Source organism: Capra hircus, chromosome 13 (genome assembly GCF_001704415.2).
Source record: "Capra hircus breed San Clemente chromosome 13, ASM170441v1, whole genome shotgun sequence".
NCBI classification, from domain to species: Eukaryota; Metazoa; Chordata; class Mammalia; order Artiodactyla; family Bovidae; genus Capra; species Capra hircus.
Window position 1 is genome coordinate 29,388,708 of NC_030820.1, and position 24,398 is coordinate 29,413,105.

Consider the following 24,398-nt stretch of genomic DNA (forward strand, 5'->3'; position numbering starts at 1 on the left):
AATTGGATAAAACATTGGGTACCTATTATAACAATCTTATATGAACACTATAAATAGGATATAAAAAGGTGTGTACCTCCAGGCTTTGTAATAGGAGCAAAGATTACAAAAGTACATATCACATGATTATTACTGTGCACATATATTCATTCATTCACTTTAGAATGGTTTTTGAGCACTGACTATGTAACAGATAGTGGGGCTTAATGTAGGGAACACAAAGGCGAAAAGATATTCCTGCTTGCACAGAGGATTGGCCCAGCTGGAAAATAGTCATGAGAACAACTGGAAAAGTGTAGTAATTCACAAAATGCCACTGGAGACTAGGAGCAGCTTTTGAATTGGTCAATGACCCAAAGGAAGGCTTCATTAAAACGTGAAGTTTTCATATGGACACAATTGTGAAGACAATGTAGGGACTTTCCTGGTGGTCCAGTGGTTAAGAATTTGCCTTGCAATGCAGGGGGACTTGGGTTTGATCCCTGGTTGGGGAACTAAGATCCCACATGCCACAGAACAACTAAGTCCGTGTGTTGCAACTATTGAGCCTACATGTTCCAGATTACATGCCACACCTAGAGAGTCCTGACTGCTGTGACAAAGATCCTGCATGCTGCAGCTAAGACGCAACATAGCCAAACAAGTGAATAAATATTTTAAAAAGGAAAGGAAATGCAAAGGAAAAAATACCAATTATATGAAAGTGTAGGTATCAGAAATGACTCACATTTTTAAACATATGTATTGAGATTTAATTCCCATAAAACTCATCTGTTTAATGCATACAGTCCAGTCCTCCTTAGTGTATTCACGCAAACATCACCACAATCTAAATTTAGAACATGTTCATTATTCCAAAGAAGTGTCGTGTCCTTGCTCTTTCAAATTTCTTTCAATGTTAAATGTTTTGGTGGTAAAAAATCAAAGTGTGAAGATGCAAAGCTTTGACACCTGCCATCATGGAAAAATTTTAAATTGCTTGCAAAAAAGCCCACAAATGTCATCAGGTCTTTAGTTTTTAATTTTATTAGTGACAAGGTAAATAGGTACATGAAAATCTTCACAGATTCTACACATATATTTAAATAAAACAAGAAAAGGGTTGAGTTCAAAGAAGTGGGGTTTCAGTGGGCAATTGGTCCATGTTGTTTATTTACTGTATAAAAATCTCCAAGTTTATAAAACTTGATTTGTCCATTTTTTCCCATGTCTTGAAAACCAGCTGCAAGTATTTCAAAAGATATATCTGAAATGTATAGATAGATTCTAAGAGAAGCAACAGCATATTATAAATGATGAAAGTGATTGGCTTTATATGATGAGAAGCAGATTTGCTCAGTGCATTTTTAGAATATTTTCCACGTGGAGGGACACTCAAGGACTGAGGTGTGGAGGGTTCACCTGACCTCAGTGTGCATTGATGGCCCTCTGCAAACTGCCTATAGATAGCAGTGCCTGTCCTTCTAGACGGGGATCACTTTGGGCTGAGACTGTGAGGATGCTGTAGTTTGCCTTTGAAGTGCTCACACCTTGCTCTGTTCTGGATCCCAGCCTTGCTCCTGGCATCTCGCGCTTCCTCCAGGTGTCTGTATGACCTGACTTTGACTGTCCCAGCCCTGAGTTCCGAGTTCCATTTTGAAGGTTAGCTTGAAAGACAACAGGTGTGTTTTCTCAGGGCTCTTTTGTGACCCCAAATCTTGAGGAGCTATTCTCTCTTGGCCAAAAGTCAGGCATGATGACAGGAGTTGGGGTGTCACTTTGGAGGCAGAGAGCCCTCCTTCCACTCATCTCGGAGATAGCCACTGCCTATAGAACCACTTCCACCCAGACAACGACCACCTAAGACCCCCGAGGCTGACATGAGACCCTCAAACTCTTTGAAACATGTGCAGTTCTCACCCCCAAGTCAGCCACACACGCTGGGAGCCAGACTTCAGCTCCTGACAGCCTTGAAACTGCTACCATGACAGGATTTAATTCATGAGCAGGCAGAGTATGAACTGTTCAGTGTATTCACCCATGTGCCTTTGATTTGGTTTCCAAAGAAATTCTGCAGCTGGAGCCAGATGGCTGGTCTCCAGGTTAAGGCATGACCAAAAATGTAGTGTCTGTGAGTTTGGCTCATCTTTCGAATCAAGTGTCATTGTTGAAATTGGGACATAAATTTTCCAGCTGCTTGGAAAACTGAAGGATTGGGGTCTACTGGTTTTATCAGACTTAATATTCAGGATATTAATTTAAAAAATAACTAATGCCAGTGTAAACATGCTTTTTGATACATAGGTCTATAAAATATTGCACATAAATATAAAATTTGTTCAGCACTTCATAATAATTTTTCATTATTATAAAAAGGATACAAAGTTGTGCAGACTATATAAATTTGGCTGGTCTATTTTACTTAAAACGATACTGTTACATATGATTATGGATTATTTACAAGAGTTTTAAACATCAAGTTTCTGTGATGGTTAAATTCAAGATGATGGGAAAATAGCTTAAGTAAAAATTATTTTCCAAAGTCACGAACTATTATGATTAGCAGGAAAAATGAAAGTAAAGTTGGAACAGGCAGTTCTAAATAAAATCCATAGGAATCTGTTTTCTAGGTTCATCACACATATGCCTAACTTTATGCTTCTTCTTATTTTGTTTAACGTGTCTTTTCTGTGAATGTAAGTTTGACATATAGTATAAAAGGTATTTAATCCCAAATTAAAATATTGCTCATATTAAAATATTTCCTCGTAGATATTAAAAATAATACGCCTGCCCAAATTATTAAATTGCTTTTTTGTGAATGGACTCTAGAAATTTTACCATTATTTTTAAGTACCACTCAGGGTTGAGAGTCCATTGAAATTTGTATATTGCTAATTAAGTAAATGGAAAGATCATTTTATTTTTTTGGTAAAAGTAGATATCAATGCAACTTTTTGCAAGGCTAAATTAAGCAGATGTGAGTCCCTGAAAGCATGAATAAAAGTAATTTCAGGTAGAAGTCATGAAAGTGAAACAGTCTTCTAATACCAATTCACTTTTCCTTAACCCTATCTAAATCCTAAGTCCTGTTAAGTTATGTATTCTGCACAAAACAGACATCTCAGAGGGAAATTTGGTGAGTGATTTCAAAAACCAGCGAACCAAATCTTTAATTTCCAGATCCTCTAGAGTGTCAGCCTAGAGTCATGGAAAATAAATAAATAAATTGTTATCCTCGCTCACAAAGATGATCTCTGCCATTTCCAAGGCCCTTTCACAGTCCCAGCAGCATAGGCTGGTCTCCCTGAGCTGCAACGTCACTAGAAATGTGTCTTTTCCAGAGGGAGGTGTCAAATATTCCATTGTATACAGTAGTGTTGGAAGGTTTGGTCCGAGTTCACCTTCTAAAGTCCATCCTAACTCAGACACTGCATTTTCGAGACTTCAGATGGATTTACCTGGAAAGCAATCTCACATTCCCATACCCATTTCAAAGTGTCAGCCAAATACAGAAGGACTCAAGCCAAAGATATCTTCCACGGCTGCCCAGCGTTTCTGCAGTGTTGAGGAGGCTTCCTTTCCCCACAGGATCACCAGCACCCATGGAAACTTCTCTAGAGTATAGTATAGATGAGGTGATGACATGGCCCTCCCATGTCTGAGGACACTGGCAGGTGCAGGACAGGTTGAACCCTCATGATCCTTCTTTGCTTTGAACTGGAGTAGTATTGAAGTTGCTTTTGTCTTTGGCTTTCCTTTTCATGCCTCAGGGGCTTTCTCATTGGTCAGCTGTTCCCGGTCATTCATATCGTCCTGGGGTGGTCTTGCTCGGTCAAAGAATCCGCACTAGGGAAGACAGAAATGGGCCAGCCAGTCAGGTCATCCTGAGAATTCATGAAACCCTCATTCTAAGAGTGTTCTCTTTGTCAGGACTCCCCTCGTGGTCCAGTGGTAAGACTTCACCTTCCAGTGCAGGGGGTGCGGGTTTGATCCCTGGTCGGGGAGCTGAGATCCCACATGCCTCACGGCCAAAAAAACCAAAACATAAAACAGAGGCAACATTGTAACAAATTCAATAAAGATTTTTAAATGGTCCACATAAAATATCTTAAAAAACATAACTTTCCCCCATTCATATGTTCTCTAAGGAATCTGGTGCTCTGAGACTATAATCTGCTCAAATCTCCAAATTAGGAGGTGAGAGCAGTGTGTTGTTTACCTGCAGAGAGGAATGCATTGCCTATGCAGAGTGTCCACGTTCTTCCTTCCCTGCCTGTGGTGGTGGGAGAATGTTCTTTCTCTTTGAAAGATTTTTTGTTTTTTTGATGTAGACCATTTTTTAAAGTCTTTTCTGAATTTATTACAATATTGTTTCTGTCTTATATTTTGGTTTTCTGTCTTCAAGGTATGTGAGATCTTAGCTCCCCGATCAGTGTTCTAGGCTGCACCCCCTGCATTGAAAGGGGAAATCTTAACCACTAGACCACCAGGGAAGTCCCAAGAATGTTCATTGTGTATAAACCACTTATAGACCTTGTATATTTTTCTGGGCTTACAGCAACCTGGCCCAAGGATTTTTTCTCTGCTTTTTTCTGCATGTTTCTGGAGCTGGCAGCAATGTGAATTCCTGACCAGGGGAAGCAGATTCCTGAAGCATACTATGGGCTACGTAAAGATGGACTAAAGGAGGAGGTGGAGAGATGCTTGTCTCTCTCTCTGCACTTGGTGGAATATCTAGTACACGGAGGACAATTAGATGGGTCTTTTATTTCCATCTCAACAGCTTCATGAGCTGTCTCAACTTTCCAGAGATCAATCAGCAACTTGGGGAAGAGGTGATTCTTGAATCTTCACTCTGCTGAGTTTCAAATGAGGATTTGGTTTTGGAGAGTACAACTTTCCCTAGAAACCTAAAATCTTAATTCTTATTGTTTCTTAGGTTGGAAGCCCAATTCATTAGCTTTCACTTATAGCCATTGAGTCATGTTTCTCTCATAGGACTAGTGCATTACTCTATCAATTGCTGCATACCATTGCATCATTTATGGATATAAAGTTACTATGAATAACAGACTAACACAGAAGTCTATTTCTAAAGATAGACTATGTGTTAGACCTGTGTGGGCTCAGGATGGCACAAAACTGCTGATGAAGATCAGAAAAGCCATTACTTAACTCAGTTTGTTTTTCTTAACTCAGGTTTTCTCAGTTTGTTAAGCATGTCTCATTTTGTTTAAAAATAAAAATACATTATGATTTTGGAGAATGACAACAATAGTACCAAACTAAGATGTACACTTCGGGAGTCGGTGATGGACAGGGAGGCCTGGTGTGCTGCAGTCCATGGGGTCGCAAAGAGTCAGACAGGACTGAGCGACTGAACTGAACTGAACTGAAGATGTGACTGGATTAATTGCTCTTATGATCATGTCACTGTGACATTGTTTCTATTTTGGAATGGAAAGCTCTGTGAAACTTGGCAGTCCTGTTGGTTTGGGAACCAGAAATTAATTCCCATTGCAGACTTTCAGCAGAAACTTCAGCAAAACACATGAAAGAGGAAGTTAAGGCTTCTTAATGGAGACGGACTAGTTGGAAAGATAAAAAAAAAACAAGTCCAAGAATATTAGAACATGCATAATCTATGTGGTGTCATTGAAAGCCCACATATCAACTAATTACTATATTAATTGCATCTGTGTAGTGCTTACAAAACTCTCAAGTATTGCTGATAGAATTGTGTCAACAAAAAGCTTAAGATCCTGATTAATTAAACAAGAAAGAGAAGTCTTCACCATAACATGATCACTCTAAGCATATTGGAAAGAAGATCATAGGTCTTTGTTAATAAATTCTAACTCTATATTTATTTATAAGAAATTTCAAGATAAAAGCAGCATTAAACACCCTCAATCTTCTTAAATGTCAGTTACACAAGCATATTAAGTTTGCCAAAGCAAACAAGATCCAGCTTTCCCTTCAGGTCCCTGTGTTGGAAATTCCCAGATCATGCCTCTAGCTTTGGCTCTTTGAAATCCAAGGTATATCCTTTTAAATCCTCCCAGTGGCCTCTCTACTCAAAAAGGAAAAGAAAGCAAATACACTTACCTTCCATAAAGCCAAGGTTAAAATGGCCAGAACCAATAATCCAAGAAGTATTGCTAGTATTATTACCCATAATGGAATTGAGAAGGAAACATTTGGGGTGGCCCAAATAACCGATGTTTTAATCTGGAATGGAAAATAAAAGAAATGAGTTCAAATTTAAAAACTATTCAGTGAAATAAAGCAGTTCAATTCAGTTCAGTCGCTTAGTCATGTTTGATTCTTCGCGAGTCCATGAACTGCAGCATGCCAGGCCTCCCTGTCCATCACCAACTCTCAGAGTCCACCCAAACCCATGTCCATTGAGTCAGTGATGCCATCCAACCATCTCATCCTCTGTTGTCCCCTTCTCCTCCTGCCCTCAATCTTTCCCAGCATCAGGGTCTTTTCAAATGAGTCAGCTCTTCACATCAGGTAGCCAAAGTATTGGAGTTTCAGCTAGTATAGTAAATACTAGTATATATATATATAATATAGTATAATAAAAAATAAAGCAGTAACTACCAATATAACATTGGGGGCAGTGGGTACTTCTGAAAGGATCCATACATTAGCTGGTCACCCTGGGGGAAGATTTGAGAGTTTACAGCACTTGAACTTGGAACCTTAACCATTAACACATTCTCAGGCTTCTCAAGTTGGATGTAAGTCCAACTACAGACACTTGGTGGGTGTTTGGTTCACACCAACCCAGAAAGCCTAGAATAGAATTGAGGTGGAGCACAAAGCAACAGGGTGGAAAGGAGTGACCTTGAATTGGGATGGACCTTTTTATGGCAAAGTAAATCCAACAAAAAGCCAAGTCCGTCCACACATTTCTCCACAGAACTGAGCTAACCTCACTGAGAAGTGAACTTGCAAACAACCTACTGGACATGCAAGTGGGTAGACATCACCTAAGTCCCAATTTTACAGATGAGAAAATTGAGTCCCAGGGGGCTAAGTGATCCACAGATCTAATCAGTATCACCACCTCTTTAGCCCTAGGCTCTGTCTCTGTGTCCTATCAAGGAAGAGATCATTGTTGCTCTACTAATACAGTCATGTAAGACTAACCATCTCCCATTTCATGAAAGTAACTGTAGTCATTGACACGAGCATTAATTGTCTCAGTGTGCTGAGGCTGCTTTCAGTCTTAAATCCCATTTTCAGTTGCTGTTGGACCTCACTGAATGCCCCACTGTTGCAAGGAAACTTGGAGGAGAAAAGAGACCTTTCCAGCAGGACTGCACGCTCTGTATGTGTGAACCACCCCTGCCTCCCATGTAGGCAGGAGAAGCTCTCCTATCACTTGCAGGCACAGCCTCTGGAGACATCCAAACAAACAAACAAACAAAAACAAGCAGAGACCCAGCCCTGCTGTTCACACCCTCTGTCAAAGAAAAGAGAAAGAAAAATATTCTTGAATCTAGAATGTTATTCACCAAAGCAGGATTATTTGGTTTTAGAGAGAAGTAAGCATCACCCTTACTTCTGGGGGTTTCCCAGTGGCTCAGTGGGTAAAGAATCTGCCTTTAATGCATTAGATGCAGGAGATGCTGGTTCAGTCCCTGTGTTGGGAAGATCTCTGGAGGAGGGCACGGCAACTCACTCCAGTATTCTTGCCTGGGAAATCCCATGGACAGAGGAACCTGACGGGCTATAGTCCATAGGGCTGCAAAGAGTCAGACATGACTGAAGAGATTGAGCATGCACACACGCAAGCATCACCTCGGTTAAGCTGGTCCACATGTTCCTTGTTTTAACTGTGCTGGTTGAAAGAATCCTGAGCCCCTCCTGACTCCCATACAGAAACTCTGGGCCATGCTTCTCTAACCCACCAGGAGTTGAGGGTGAACTCAGGGTGGGTTGGTGGCTCTGGTGTTCCCCTGGCTGGAAACCTTGGTGTTTTCATAGCCTGTGCCCTAGTGCTGGGTCCTGCCTCTGCTCACATCTTTCCTTCTGCCTTCTTAACTAGATCTGAGCATCCTGCATGTGCTGTTCCTAACCTGCCAAGGTTTTTTATAACTCCTTCATTTTGGTCCACGTCCCCTGTGCAGCAGACATCCTGATGACTTAATTCACTTGATCCTCCAGCCCCAAATATCACTTACATCCAGGTTACACAATGACGTTGATGATAGTGAAGCTGTTAGTGATTCCACGTGTCAGGAATGCCAGGGACCTGACCAATGCTTTCAGTGAGAGAAAGGCCGGTGTAACCTACTTGCCCTTTTACCTTCCTCCTTGCTTCCCTTGCCAGCACTGCCCTTATTCGTCCAACATATAGAAGAGAAGTGCAACATTCCATGACCACGATGGGGTCACACTCTCTGTACTTGCCACAGTTTAAAAACAGAACACACGGTACATACTCTGATGAAATGCACTGGAAAGACTCAAAGCATTATTATGCCAGTTGAATTCTGCCATCCAAGTAATTCCCTCTGAAGTGATCCTCTGCACAATATGGCCACATGAGTCAGTGGAGGATGAAATCACTTCTGGATCATTTCTCTTCACATCTCTCTCCCTTGGTGAATTACACTGGATAACGTGTGAAATCAGTGCTCAATCCTGCATCTTATGGTGCTCACAGAAAGAGCATGAAGTGATCATTTAAAATGACCCAAGGGACTTCCCTGGTGGTCCAGTGGCTAGGACTTTGTGCTCCCAGTGTAAGGGGCCTGGGTTTGATTTCTGGTCAGGGAACTAGCTCCCACATGCTGCAACTAAGAGCTCTCATGATTCAATAAAGGCTTGGCACAGCCAAATAAAAAAAAAATAAAATGACCCTAATATTACTGGAAGCAGACCAGTACAGTTTTAATAATGAGAATTTCAGAATTTTGGAACTGTCAAGGGTAGTAGTGGTCGCGCACTCATAAGCCAGATACAATGACCTAGAAAAGAGAAAATCTGAAGCCACGGGCAGTTCTGAGGTTTCTTGTAACTGTTTCTTCCCCTTAAGCTCTAAGTTCACTGAAGAAACAACGTAGTTTGGGTCTGTATTTTGTGCATGTGTTAGAGACAACCAAAATTGACTAATATGTAATTTAGGAAGACAGACAACAATACTTTTCCATGTTCCCTCTTCTAGTTGACCTAATTAATATCTGAAGGTACCTCCCTATGTTTTATTATAACATAGGAAACAGTTCTAGTTTTGTAAGCTAAAAAAAGCTACACTAAAGGAGTTGAAATAAGGGCCATAGACCATAGACTGTTCAAATTGTTGGTTTAATAAAAAGAAATGGAAGAACAGCTACTGAGTTTTTCCTGGGTTTCTTTGCCACTTGGATATTACAGGTATTACAGGGTTTTGTTTTTTTTTTCCCAAAAGGGACAGTTTTATATCTTAATTTCCAATTTGTGTGTCTTTTAAATCTTTTTAAAAAATGGGAATATATCTACCTAAAGAAACTAAAGACCTATGTATAGAAAACTATAAAACACTGATGAAAGAAATCAAAAAGGACACTAATAGATGGAGAAATATACCATGTTCATGGATTGGAAGAATCAAGATAGTGAAAATGAGTATACTACCCAAAGCAATCTACAGATTCAATGCAATCCCTATCAAGCTACCAGCAGTATTTTTCACAGAACTAGAACAAATAATTTCAAGATTTGTATGGAAATACAAAAAACCTCGAATAGCCAAAGCAATCTTGACAAAGAAGAATGGAACTGGAGGAATCAACCTGCCTGACTTCAGGCTCTACTACAAAGCCACAGTCATCAAGATAGTATGGTACTGGCACAAGACAGAAATATAGATCAATGGAACAAAATAGAAAGCCCAGAGATAAATCCACACATATATGGACACCTTATCTTTGACAAAGGAGGCAAGAATATACAATGGAGTAAAGACAATCTCTTTAACAAGTGGTGCTGGGAAAACTGGTCAACCACTTGTAAAAGAATGAAACTAGATCACTTTCTAACACCACACACAAAAATAAACTTAAAATGGATTAAAGATCTAAACGTAAGACCAGAAACTATAAAACTCCTAGAGGAGAACATAGGCAAAACACTCCCCAACATAAATCACAGCAGGATCCTCTATGATCCACCTCCCAGAATACTAGAAATGAAAGCAAAAATAAACAAATGGGATCTAATTAAAATTAAAAGCTTCTGCACAACAAAGGAAACTATAAGCAAGGTGAAAAGACAGTCTTCTAAATGGGAGAAAATAATAGCAAATGAAGCAACTGACAAACAACTAATCTCAAAAATATACAAGCAACTTATGCAGCTCAATTCCAGAAAAATAAATGATGCAATCAAAAAATGGACCAAAGAACTAAACAGACATTTCTCCAAAGAAGACATACAGATGGCTAACAAACACATGAAAAGATGCTCAATGTCACTCATTATTAGAGAAATGCAAATCAAGACCACAATGAGGTACCACTTCACACCAGTCAGAATGGCTGCGATCCAAAAGTCTGCAAGCTATAAATGCTGGAGAGGGTGTGGAGAAAAGGGAACCCTCTTACACTGTTGGTGGGAATGCAAACTAGTATAGCCACTATGGAGAACAGTGTGGCGATTCCTTAAAAAATTGCAAATAGAATTGCCTTATGACCCAGCAATCCCACTGCTGGGCATACACACTGAGGAAACCAGAATAGAAAGAGACACATGTGCCCCAATGTTCATTGCAGCACTGTTTATAATAGCCAGGACATGGAAACAACCTAGATGTCCATCAGCAGATGAATGGATACGAAAGCTGTGGTACATATACACAATGGAGTATTACTCAGCTATTAAAAAGAATACATTGGAATCAGTTCTAATGAGATGGATGAAACTGGAGCCGATTATACAGAGTGAAGTAAGCCAGAAAGAAAAACACCAATACAGTATACTAACACATATATATGGAATTTAGAAAGATGGTAATGATGACCCGGTATGCAAGACAGGAAAAGAGACACAGATGTGTAGAGCAGACTTTTGGACTCTGAGGGAGAGGGAGAGGGTGGGATGATCTGGGAGAATGGCATTGAAACATGTATACTGTCATGTAAGAAACGAATCACCAGTCTATGTTCAATGCAGGATGCAGGATTCTTGGGGCTGGTGCATGGGGATGATCCAGAGGGATGATGTGGGGTGGGAGGTCGGAGGGGGGTTCATGTTTGGGAGCTCATGTACACCCATGGCGGATTCATGTCAATGTATGCCAAAACCAATACAGTATTGTAAAGTAAAATAAAGTAAAAATAAAAATTTAAATTAAATAAAACAAATAAAAAATAAATAAAAAATGCCCACTTCTTAATAAATGGATTGTAGGGGACAACTGATTTTTGGATATAGGAACTGGGTGGAGAGTGGTACTGCAGGTTTTGATGTATCATATATGAAACTGGTCCATCTGTAGAAACAAGCAGTGGAAGTCACTCATAAAGATCTAATAATGATATCTGAAGGATTTTTCACAGCAGTGACGGAAAAGTACCAATAAAACATGAAACTGGACAGGATATGCTTATTAGGGTCTCTAGAAGCAGAAAACAGCTTTATCAGGTATAATTACAAAACCTACTGGCTTTTTGTCTGCATTCAGTTCCAAAGATTCTGACAAAAGTCTTTAAACAGTCTCAGAGTAGATAGATGATTACTGCTATCCTCATCCATTCCAAAATCTGAAATTCTCATCACCAAAACTATTGTCAGTTTGCTCCTGGCAACATTATTTTTATTTGAAAAATGCCGTTTCGCATCCTTTCTGTGAGCACTTTCAATGGAAGGATTAAGCATATCATATATATTCACTGCCTGTAACTAAGAGGAAGGGACTTCAGTTTTAGAGGAAGACAAGCTCAGTGACTTTGCTCCCTCACCTGCATTCCACTCTCCTAACCTGCTTCCTTTAAGGTGTCTACATGGCACAGAGGCTGCCCAATCTTCTTGATCTTAACTGGGGCTCCTCTGTCCATGGAGTTCTCCAGGCCAGAATACTGGAGTGGGTTGTCATTCTCTTCTCCAGGGGAATCTTCCCGACCAAGGGACTGAACCCGGGTCTCCTGCATTGCAGGCAGATTCTTTACCATGTGAACCACCAGGGAAGCCCCTAAACCAGGGAAGCTGCAGAGAACTTCTGTTGCCCCTGGTGGCTTCCAGGTTTTTCACTGGATAGTTGAGAAGCCGCTAGACTAGGGACAGTAAAAATACAAACAATGGTGCCCCGAAGCATTTCTTCAGATTTCCAGGCCTAAGGAGCTAGATGGCTGTTGCTAGAAAAGGGTGGATGTATCACATCATTGCAAGAGTCATCCAGGTCTTGAAAAGAGAGGTCCTTCTGAGAACACATTGGTTAGGAAGTCAGGAGACATGTTCAGGTCTGTAAATGGAAACAGAGCATTTCCTCTGCAAGTGGAAACAGATAAAGCCAAGCTTTTCCTGAAACTCAGTACTCTGTATAGACAAGAAACTTGAACCCTACAAGCAGGTTTAAGAGAAAAGACTTAATTGATCACTTTTATAGGGCCAATGTTTATTTAAATTTGTTTTAGTCCTATAGCAACCGTAAGATGGTTTAGGGGAAGCTTGGCCAAGAGATAACATGTTGAAAAATACCCAAACTCTGTTATTTCTAATGTTTATATTTGTCTGGCAGCTCATTTTGACAAACCCACAAGCAGCTCATCTATTGGATAATAAATATGAGAAAAACAGGTCTTAATTTATACAGTTTCTAATGACTAAACATTGAGTTATAGTAAGAAATTTTCATTCATTTCAAATAAGATTTATTAAACATCCATATTCTCTGAAGCTCTATAGGTATTACCAACAGCTCCAAAGGGGAACCTTCTATGACTCTGCTATAGATCAGTGTTGTCCAACAGAAATATAAGGCAAGTGACGCACATCATTTAAAGTTTTGACATAGTCAAATTAAAAAGAGTAAAAAGAAACATGGGGCATAAATTTTAACAATATATTTTATTTAACACTAAACATCAAAATTATTATTCAAAGCATAACTGATATAAAAATATTATTCCTCTTTTCTTTTTACTAAGTCTCCAAAGTCCAGTGTTTATTTTACACTTGTAGCAAGTGACAACCATGAGATTTTCAATGATTAAAGTGAAATATTGTCTTACCCCCCAAAAAAACTGCATTAAAGAAAAAAAAATACCTTATACTGCTATAGTTTTAAGTTTACATTTAAGTAAGTTAAAATGAAGTAAAACAACTTCAGTTCTTCAGTCACTCCACCCACATCTCAGGTCCTCCCCATCCATGGTAATGTGGCAAGTGGGTACCATATTGAACTGCACAGCTTAACAACTTTTGTATAATTTCACAGAGTAGTGTGATAAGCCAAATTACCCAAGACCCTCTTTATTCATTCATCAAGAAGGTGGTCCCAAGGCCAATAATGAGGTGTATTTAAGACTAAAGCTTTACTTTAAGAACTTGGGTTTTGGCTACATATTTCAACTGCTTTAAGAAAGGTTCATATTGAGCAACTTAAGTACTTAAAACATAGGGAGAAAAATTCAATTACATGCAAACTAATCAACAAAATGTTTTTTATTTTTTAATGTACCAAGAACCTATAGCTATTTTTAAAAATAGTATAAAATTTTAACACTCCACTTATATAACTATCTGTAATTTTAGGAAGTAGGGTCCATGAATCATAAGCAGTTCAGATGTTCTTAAAGTGATGTTAAGTAGGGAACATTTAATCTTACCTTCATCATGTCATAAATCTTGTTGTTCTTTATTATGGTGGAAAGACCATAAATAAATCTTTAATATGCCTACATTTTATCACTGACATTTATGATATGTTTTTGTATATTTTGAAAAAATACCAAGGTAGAAGAAAAAACTCCCTCGGATTTGCAATGGTAATTAATGTTGACATCTGTATTTATGCATCTCAAAATCTTGTGTAAACATACTTCAGTGGGGTCACAAGAATGTTTTATATAAATGTACCAAGACACTCTACCGACAGTGCCATTTAGAATAAAATAATAACATGAAGTGGACCAGCTGAACACACATTTTAACAAAATTCAAACAGCCCTTATGAAATAAGAAGTTCCTGTAATAGGTTTGAATTCCAGATAATTGTTTAATATCACAGTTCCATTTTAAGATCCTAAAGTTTTGCTAACAATTCAAAAAAGTCAAACGGACTCCCAATTTGCATGTGATTTCTTAATTAAGGATTACTGAAATATTTTATAATAACTGTCTTTGTTGAACTATGGTGTTGGAGAAGACTCTTGAGAGTACCTTGGACTGGAAAGAGATCAAACTGGTCAATCCTGAAGGGAATCAGTCCTGAATATTCACTGGAAGGACTGATGCTGAAGCTCCAATACTTCGGCCACCTGATGAGAAGAACTGACTCATTGGAAAAGACCCTGACGCTGGGAAAGATTGAAGGCAGGAGGAGAAGGGGACGATAGAGGATGAGATGGTTGGATGGCATCACTAACTCGATGGACATGAGTTTGAGCAAGCTCCGGGAATTGGTGATAGGGAAGCCTGGCGTGCTGCAGTCCATGGGGTCACAAAGAGTCAGACATGACTGAGTCACAGAACTGAACTGAACTTCGAGTTACATGAGACAATCATAAGCTCTTCTAGATGTAAATTATGGAATTTGGCTTTAGTCACACAATACAAACACCAAAGTTTATGAACAGGCAAAAAAAGTGTTCCAATAACTGAATAATTTTTTCTGCTGTAATGATACTGCATTTAGGCATAGCCCCTCTCATCACGCAACCTTTCCCTTGCTTCTGAACATGAAAAGTGTCACGTGGCATGGAGAGTTCATTTGTTACAAACCCAGACACTATTCAAGTAGCAGCTGGGGATTACTATTTTTTTCAATATGGAAAACTTATCTAGGGCTCAAGAAATGGCTGCGTTATGACCACGCTGAGAAGGAAGCACAAGCAGACTCCTCATCACCTACAAGGAACTAGGAAAACAAGCAAATGTTCTTGTCTTATTACCAAGGAAGGAACCAAGACCCTTTCCCCAATGGCAGACTGCGGACTGGAGCTCTGAAGAGCCTCCAACCACCTCGTCCAGCTGATTCTGCTATCTGGAAGTACTTCTCTCCTGCTGGGTCCATTTCAAGATAAGGATGAGAACTCACTCTAAAACACATCTGCTGGTTCCAAGCACAGTCCTCTCAAACCAAGCCTGTAGGGCACAGCTGACTACCTACTGGCCACATCTCCTTCAGGCAGTCAGAGACTCGGAGACCTAAAAGGTTTTCCCATAACCTCTCCACAAATGATGCAGTAAATCATCTACATCAGATAACAAGACTTTTTCAAAGCTGCAGGAACAAGGGTGGTGGGGAGGAGGCAAGCCTGTATCTCATCATCCTGTGAATCTTTTGAGATGAGTTGAGAACAGCAGGCTAGCACCTGTGGCCAGGACAGAAAGACACGATCCTGTGGATGCAACTGACTGTCACATATGTTTCTGTTATGGAGCATGTGCTCAGATAAAACAAAGGACCCACATTTATCTCCCTTGGAGTTACAAGCCTTTGAACCTCCTTGGATGAATATTCTATATTAAAAATCCAAAGCCTCTGTCTTCTAGGTTGAACATAAATTCAAACTCTGGCAGACATCTCGTGAGAGAAAGAGAGGCGTGCTAAGTGGAGAAAGATGTGCAGTGCTTGCTTTAAACACCACCAAAGTGTACTGAGATATTTTGAATCTATGGATGCTTCTAATTGGGCTTATTGAACTTTTCCAGAGAGGGCAGGACATTTTGGGAAGGTAACTGTTATCAACACCTGAGACTTATCTCGTTTTAGGTAAAATACTGAAGCTTTTTGTATATAACGTAAATACTCTTCTTAACAATGCTTTCAGGTAAACGTGGTTAAGGGCATCAGCAAGGTACACAGAGTGATCTCCTGAAGGTTTCCACTTGGAGCCAAATGGAACCAGGGTGAAGCCTGCAATGAACCTGTTCTGGAATCTGCAGATTTTCTTTTACACTGCTTGCCTGGGTCAGAGGTGCCCAATGCCAGTTTCACTGCAGAAGCATCACTTGTAGAGCCTCTAAAGCACAGTGCCAGGGGCCCATGCCAGACTCACTCAATCCTGATATTTTGGATAGGGTCTTAATGTGTATGGAGCTTCTTAGATGGCTCAGTTGTAAAGAATACACTTGTCAATGCAGGAGACGTAAGAGACTCAGGTTCAGTCCCTGTGATGGGAAGATCCTCTGGAGGAGGAAATGGCAATCCACCTCCATATTCTTGCCTGGGAAATCCCATGGACAGAGAAGCCTGGCAGGCTAGTGTCCGAGGGGTTGCAAAGAGTTGGATACAATTTAGCAACTGAGCACATAGCATGTGTAAACCTTTAAAGTCATATGAATGGTGATTCTTTGCATGCTCAGGGTTGGAAATCACTCATCAATGGATGAATTTCAATTACTAAAAGTAGATTAGGCTGGAAAGAGTAATAGCTCCATTTTAAGACCTAGGCTGATGAGAGTGGTGACCTCTGCACCATGCAAAGCAACCCTCCTCAAAGATGACAGTGTACCTGCTACCCTGATGATTCTGACTCAGCAGGTCTGGGGTGAGGTCTGTTTCTGAATTTTGAACAATTTCTGAGGTGTTACTGATGCTGCTGGTCTGCAAAAACATATTTTGAGTAACAAAGACCTGGGGACCAGAATCCAAGTCGAGGTTGTAAATATCTATGAAGAGACCAAGAGATGAAGGTTGAAATCTCAGTATTTGAATCCTGACCTAGAGTTCTGGCTGCAGTCATATTCACTGTAAAGGCAGCGTTTCGGTGATGGGGCCTGTTCATCCCCTGTTACTCACCCTCCTCTCTGCTCTGCATGGCCTTGCCAGGTTGCTGAGGATGCCAGCAGTTGTGCTGTGACAGATATCTGGGTATCAGTAATGTTCCTTAGTGACTCAGTGGTGCAGAACCTGCCTGCCAATGCAGGAGACATGGGTTCGATCCCTGGGTCTGGAAGATCTCCTGGAGAAGGATATGGCAACCACTCCAGTATAATCCCATGGATAGAGGAGCCTGGCAGGCTACTGTCCATGGGGTCTCAAGAGTCAGACACGACCTAGTGATTGATTTAACGTTTAATAGCTTCAATTCAGATGATGCTCCTGGTGTACTTTTCTTCCAGGTAATACTGGTCTTTGCTGTGTGGGTATGGGTGTGTGTGTGTGTGTGCATGTGTTAGTCGCTCAGTCATGTCCAACTCTTGCGACTCCTGTTCTGTGGCCCGCCAGGCTGCTCTGTCCCCATGGATTTTTCCAGGCAAGAATACTGGAACGGATAGCCATTCCCTTTTCCAACCCAGGGAATGAACCCAGGTCTCCAGCAATGTAGGTAAATTCTTTACAGTCTCAGCCACCAGGGAAGCCTGGTCTTTGTTTAGAAAGGAGAAATCACTGTCCATACAGCTGGTCCGTGGCAACTGTCCCTAAAGAAGACAGTCTTCTCTTCTCACCTTACTCACCAGGCTGTCTTTAAAATTAACAATAAGTATGATTTCATTATGATCATAATTAGTATCTGAACTTCTTTCAAACAAAAGAGACTAATTAAAAAATGGTATTAGTCCTGCCCTGTGATTTTTTTTTTTTAGTGGGGTGGAGTAGAAATTTACATTGAAGGTTTAAAAATATGATCAAAGGACACAAGAATTTCCAGATTGAAATAAGAAAACAGTAGTCTTAAGAGGGAAAGTTTTCTCAAGTCAATGTAATAGGCACTTGACCTAACACAAGCAAAACAGGGTTTTAAAAAATAATTTCAGTGAAATTATTTGTACCTATATATTTTAAGATACTTACTGCTATGTTGCCTTCTGGGAGTTTTGCTGGCTGATCTTTATAAGGCATCTTCTTAACTTCAAAGGACACCAGGGATGCAAGAGAATAGGGATCATTTTTCCTCTGAAATTAAAAATATTTGTTTAAAATATATTCTATGTAAAACTTTTAAGTTATATTGGCAGTCATCCAGTTGTTTTCAGTGTTTTCCATTTCCAAAGAAAAATTTCCTCCTTCCTTCTTCCTTTTCTCTCTCTTACTTTTTTTGCTATCCATCTATCCGTTCACGATCCATTCACTTATTTATCCATCCATCCATCTGTTCATCATCCATTCATCGTTCATCCATCCATCCAGTTATCTATCCATTATCCACTATCTATCCATCATTCATTCATCCATTCATAAATCATCCATCCATCCATCATCATCCATCTATTATCCATCATCCATTCATCCATCACCCATCCATTATCTGTCTAGACATCCATCCAACCGTCCATCCAATCATTCATCTTATTTCTAAAGATAATCTATCTTATTACCAAAAGACTTGGCACAATTAAAATAAAACAGAATATCAAGACATCCTTAAAGGAGTAAGCACAAGTGCTCTTACTGAAAAACATAGTGGGGAGACATCGTGAGTACAAATTCTTGTTGTCTAACAGAATGAAATATTTTAGGTGAGAGACTGCTGCTAAGTTACAAAGAAATTAATCATATTCCCTCTTATAGACAACAAAGGTCCATCTAGTCAAAGCTATGGTTTTTCCAGTAGTCATGTATAGATGTGAGAGTTGGACTATAAAGAAAGCTGAGCACCGAAGAACTGATGCTTTTGAACTGTGGTGCTGGAGAAGACTCTTGAGAGTCCCTTGGACTGCAAGAAAGATGCAACCAGTCCCTCCTAAAGGAGATCAGTCCTGAATATTCACTGGAAGGACTGATGCTGAAACTCCAGTACTTTGGCCATCTGATGTGAAGAACTGACTCATTGGAAAAGACCCTGATGCTGGGAAAGATTGGAGGCAGGAGGAGAAGTGAACGACAGAGGATGGGATGAGATGATTGGATGGCATCACTAACTTGATGGACATGAGTTTGAGCAAGCTCCAAGAGTTGGAGATGGACAGGGAAGCCTGGCGTGCTGCAGTCCATGGGGTCACAAAGAGTCAGACATGACTGAGCAACTGAACTGAACTGAACTTCCTCTTATACAGAAGGCTCAGAGTAGGAGTAAGTTTGGTTAAGGAACTGTCCTATGCATTGTAGGATGTCTAGCAGCATCCCTGGCAGCTACCCACTAGATGCCAGTAGCATGCCTCACACAGTTGTCACAATCCAAAATGTCTCAATTAACTGCCAAGGTCTTCTGGGGAGCAAAATTCCCCTAGTTAAGAACCACTGACCTAGAGCTGTATGGTGTTTTTGACAGAACATTTCAGCAAGTTCTTTTGTTTAATCGGTTCTCATATTAACTGTTGATTAAGGTCAATGCCAAAGAATGCTCAAACTACCGCACAATTGCACTCATCTCACACACTAGCAAAGTAATGCTCAAAATTCTGCAAGCCAGGCTTCAACAGTATGTGAACCGTGAACTTCCAGATGTTCAAGCTGGATTTAGAAAAGGCAGAGGAACCAGAGATCAAATTGCCAGCATCCATTGGCTCATCGAAAAAACAAGAGAGTTCCAGAAAAACATCTACTTCTGCTTTATTGACTGTGCCAAAGCCTTTGACTGTGTGGATCACCATAAACTGTGGAAAATTCTGAAAGAGATGGGAATACCAGACCAACTGACTTGCCTCCTGAGAAATCTGTATGCAGGTCAAGAAGCAACAGTTAGAACTGGACGTGGAACAACAGACTGGTTTCAAATTGGGAAAGAAGTACATCAAGGCTGTATATTGTCACCCTACTTATTTAACTTATATGCAGAGTGCATCATGAGAAATGCTGGACTGGATGAAGCGCAAGCTGGAATCAAGATGCTGGGAGAAATATCAATAACCTCAGACATGCAGATGAGACCACCCTTATGGCAGAAAGCAAGAAGAACTAAAGAGCCTCTTGATGAAAGTGAAAGAGGAGTGTGAAAAAGCTGGCTTAGAGCTCAACATTCAGAAAACTAAGATCATGGCATCTGGCCCCATCACTTCATGGCAAATAGATGGGGAAACAGTGAAAACAGTGAGAGACTTTATTTTAGGGGGCTCCAAAATCAGTGCAGATGGTGACTGCAGCCATGAAATTAAAAGATGCTTGCTTCTTGGAAGAAAGTGAAAGTGAAGTCATGTCCGACTCTTTGCGACCCCATGGACTGTAGCCTTCCAGGCTCCTCTGTCCATGGGATTTTCCAGGCAATAGTATTGGAGTGGGTTGCCATTTCCCTCGAAGAAAAACTATGGTCAAATAGACAGCATATTAAAAAGCAGAGACATTACTTTGCCAACAAAGGTCTGTCTAATCAAAGCTATGGTTTTTCCAGTAGTCGGGTATGGATGTGAGAGTTGGACTGGAAAGAAAGCTGAGCACTAAAGAATTGATGCTTTTGAACTGTGGTGTTGGAGAAGACTCTCAAGAGTCCCTTGGACAGCAAGGAGATCAAACAAGTCCAACCTAAAGGAAATCAGTCCTGAATATTCATTGGAAAGCCTGTTGCTGGAGCTGAATCTCCAGTACTTTGGCCACCTGATGTGAAGCACTGACTCATTCGAAAAGACCTGGATGCTGGGAAAGATTGAAGGTGGGAGGAGAAGGGGACGACAGAGGATGAGATGGTTGGACGGCATCACCAACTCAATGGACCTGAGTTTGAGTGAACTCCGAGAGTTGGTGATGGACAGGAAGGCCTGGCGGGCTGCAGTCCATGGGGTCGCAAAGAGTCAGACATGACTGAGCGGTTGAACTAACTGAAGGTCAAAGGAGAGTATGTAAGAGTAAATCAAGGAAAACCACTCTGAGAACTTAAGCTTCTGTGATTTTCCTCCACTTAGCTTGAGACAGTGATGCGATCTAACCAGTGGTGGGATGCAGCTGGCTCACAGTGGCTCTTGTGAACACAACACTAAAACTTGAAGACCTTTGAGTACCCATTGTTAAAGAGAGCCATTATTGAAACTAATTATAGATACATGTAAATGTAAGTAAATTGTATTTTTAAAAAGATAATAAACACTCAAACCTCAGTTCTGAGTAATAATTTTATTGCATTTTATGCTCTTGATGGTCTTCCCAGGTGGCGCTAGTGCAGGAGACACAAGAGATGCAGGTTCAATCCCTGAGCCAGGAAGATCCCTGGAAAAGGCCATGACAACCCACCCCAGTATTTTTGCCTGGCGAATCCCATGGACAGAGGAGCCTGGAGGACTACAGTCCGTGGGGTCGCACAGAGTTGGACGCCACTGGACAACTTAGCACACATGCACACACATGCCCTTGGTATTATTTAGCTCTGCTGCATCTGTAGGGAAAACACTGTAGGATGCTGTGCTGCTCTGCGTCTCTGGCCAACTCTGTCCTCTGTGACATCATGTTGCAGCTTGAAGTTGACCATAGTGGGGATAGTTACATCACAGGAATCAGCAAGTGCTACGTATCAAAGTTTTACCAAGATTTTCACCATCTAGAATCCAATGTTGGGTTTCTTGAGGCCAATTCGTTAGGTTGTATTGTAATAAGTTACATATTTTTACAAGGTATTTTTGCCCCTGTGGTTGTATTTTTCCTCCCTTCAATAAACCCCATTTCTTCTGTGTGATAAGAACAAATTCAGTTCAGTTCAGTTCAGTTCAGTCACTCAGTCGTGTCTGACTCTTTGCGACCCCATGAATCGCAGCACACCAGGCCTCCCTGTCCATCACCAACTCCCGGAGTTCACTCAGACTCACATCCATCGAGTCAGTGATGCCATCCAGCCATCTCATCCTCTGTTGTCCCCTTCTCCTCATGCCTCCAGTCCCTCCCAGCATCAGAGTCTTTTCTAATGAGTCAACTCTTTGCATGAGGTGGCCAAAGTTTTGGAGTTTCAGCTTTAGCATCATTCCTTCCAAAGAAATCCCAGGGCTGATCTCCTTCAGAATGGACTGGCTGGATCTCCTTGCAATCCAAGGGACCCTCAAGAGTCTTCTCCAACACCACAGTTCAAAAGCATCAATTCTTTGGTGCTCAGCCTTCTTCACAGTCCAACTCTCACATCCATACATGACCACTGGAAAAACCATAGCCTTGACTAGACGGACCTTAGTCGGCAAAGTAATGTCTCTGCTTTTGAATATACTATCTAGGTTGGTCATAACTTTTCTTCCAAGGAGTAAGCGTCTTATAATTTCATGACTGCAGTCAGCATCTGCAGTGATTTTGGAGCCCAAAAACAACAAGTTAGAACAAAACTTCTACGTATACTTAAAGTCACTATATCTTTGGCCTTTTTGTTTTCTTTTCCTATCCTGACATTCGAGGGTAAGGAACTTTGTTCATTTGGAAAAATTCTTTTTTGATTGTTATTTTTTCTATGTTCTCTTGTCTCCTGGCATTTCCACTTTTACTGAAAGCTGGACTTTTGTTTGTGTGAGAAGTGTTTTTTTTAAATTTAAAAATGGTCACTCATAAAATCTTGTGGATACTTGGTGTTTTAAATCTACTTTTGTTACTCTCCTGGCTGGTAAACACAGAAGAAACATGACAAATGCCAGTAATGAGATTCTGTGCACAAGAGTTATAATCACACACTCCAGTGTGAATCCAGGCTCCCAAATCTTCAAAGAGTAAATTTTCTTTTGTCTCCAAATTAAATATTAAAAAACACTGATAGAAAATAATTCCCTTGCTCTTGAAGTAATATCTTTGGGAAACAAATCATGGGAGAATTTATCTCTGAATCAACTCTAGATGGAAAGTTTTTCTCCAACATGATTCTGCATTTATGAACATGGAAATTTCTTAATGAATAACAAATGTACTTATTAACAAAACAGAAATAGAGTCACACATGTAGAACAAACAGGGTTGTCAGGAAGTAAAGGGGTATTGTTGCCATTGCTGTTTAGTTGCTAAGTTTTAACAACAAATGTAAATGGGTGGGCAAGGGATAAATTGGAAGACTGGGAGTGACATACACACATTACTATATATAAAATAGATAACTAATAAGGACAAGGAACACTACTCCATACTCTGTAATGACTGATATGGGAAAAGAATCTGAAAAAGAGTAAATATATGTGTTTGTATAACTGATTCACTTTGCTGTGCAGTAGAAACTAGCTCATCATTATACATCGGCTACCCTCCAATAGAAATTTAAAAAGAGAGGTGGGATTTGAAGTCTAGAATGTGGTGAAACATGTTTCTCTGTGGTGGTCTTCTCTCCTCCCTTTACCTTCTTTGCTCTTGACCAGCCTGACTCCTCCTCACATTTCCACTCATCACCACCATTTCTGATGGCTCACAAGCCACTTTGCTTTGTGCTTTGCTGAACCTCAGAAACATCTGGGGTCGGGCCTAGAGATTGTGATTCAGTATGTCTAGAATGAGACTATAGATGCCCTATATTGCTTGGAATTTCCACACTGTTGTTTAACTTTTATCTTTCTTGATTACTTTCTCTCCACCAAGATTATAGAAAACCAGAAGGCATAGAGCATGGAATATGAAGCTTACACCTTCCATAGCACCTAGAACAGCATGCCCAGGAGGGTTTCATCAATCCTTCTTGACTGACAGTGTGAACGGATGGTGAACAAACACATCCAATAGTTGGGTTATTCAGTGGTTATCCCATATCCACCCACTTGACTATTGCTGTTGCTGTTCAGTCAGTAAGTCATGTCTGACTCTGCGATCCATGGACTGCAGCACACCAGGCTTCCCTGTCCTTCACTATCTCTTGGAGTTTGCTCAAACTTATGTCCTTTGAGTTGACGATGCTATTGAACTATCTCATCCTCTGTTGCCAGATTCTCCTCTTGCCTTCAATCTTTCCCAGCATCAGGGTCTTTTCCAATGAGTCAGCTCTTCACATCAGTGGCCAAAGTATTGGAGCATCAGCATCAGTCCTTCCAATGAATATTCAGGGTGAATCTCCTTTAAGAATGATTAGTTTGATCTCCTTGCTGTCCAAGGGACTCTTGAGAGTCTTCTCCAGCATTATAATTTGAAAGCATTAATTCTTTAGCGCTCAGCCTTTTTTATGGCCCAACTCTCATATCCATACACAAATACTGGAAAAACTACAGCTTTGACTATAAGGACCTTTGTCGGCAAAGTGATGTCTCTGCTTTTAATATGCTGTCTAGGTTTGTCATAACTTTTCTTTCAAGGAGCAAGCATCTTTTAATTTCCTGGCTGCAGTCACCATCCACAGTGATTCTGAAGCCCAAGAAAATAATATCTGTCACCCATTTGATAGCACCTTATAAAAAGTTTAATTCTTTCAATTATTGAGTTGGACCTCCGCTCCTATCGATGAGATTAG

The 24,398-nt window shown here is 40.4% G+C and overlaps 1 protein-coding gene across 2 annotated transcripts in view; it reads right to left on the reverse strand.

The window, feature by feature from the left end:
* Positions 1,004-24,398, reverse strand: part of ITGA8 (integrin subunit alpha 8) — a 196,493-nt gene continuing 173,098 nt past the window's right edge. Inside the window, exons 28-30 of one of the 2 annotated variants that reach the window (XM_018057147.1) lie at positions 17,939-18,040; positions 6,091-6,213; positions 1,004-3,828 (exon numbers count right to left, since the gene is read on the reverse strand). In XM_018057147.1, the coding sequence (XP_017912636.1) occupies positions 3,742-3,828; positions 6,091-6,213; positions 17,939-18,040 (312 nt within the window). In that variant the 3' untranslated portion in view covers positions 1,004-3,741. Of the gene's footprint in view, positions 3,829-5,288; positions 5,571-6,090; positions 6,214-17,938; positions 18,041-24,398 lie in introns of those variants that run through there. The other variant, XM_018057148.1, reaches the window with a different exon arrangement.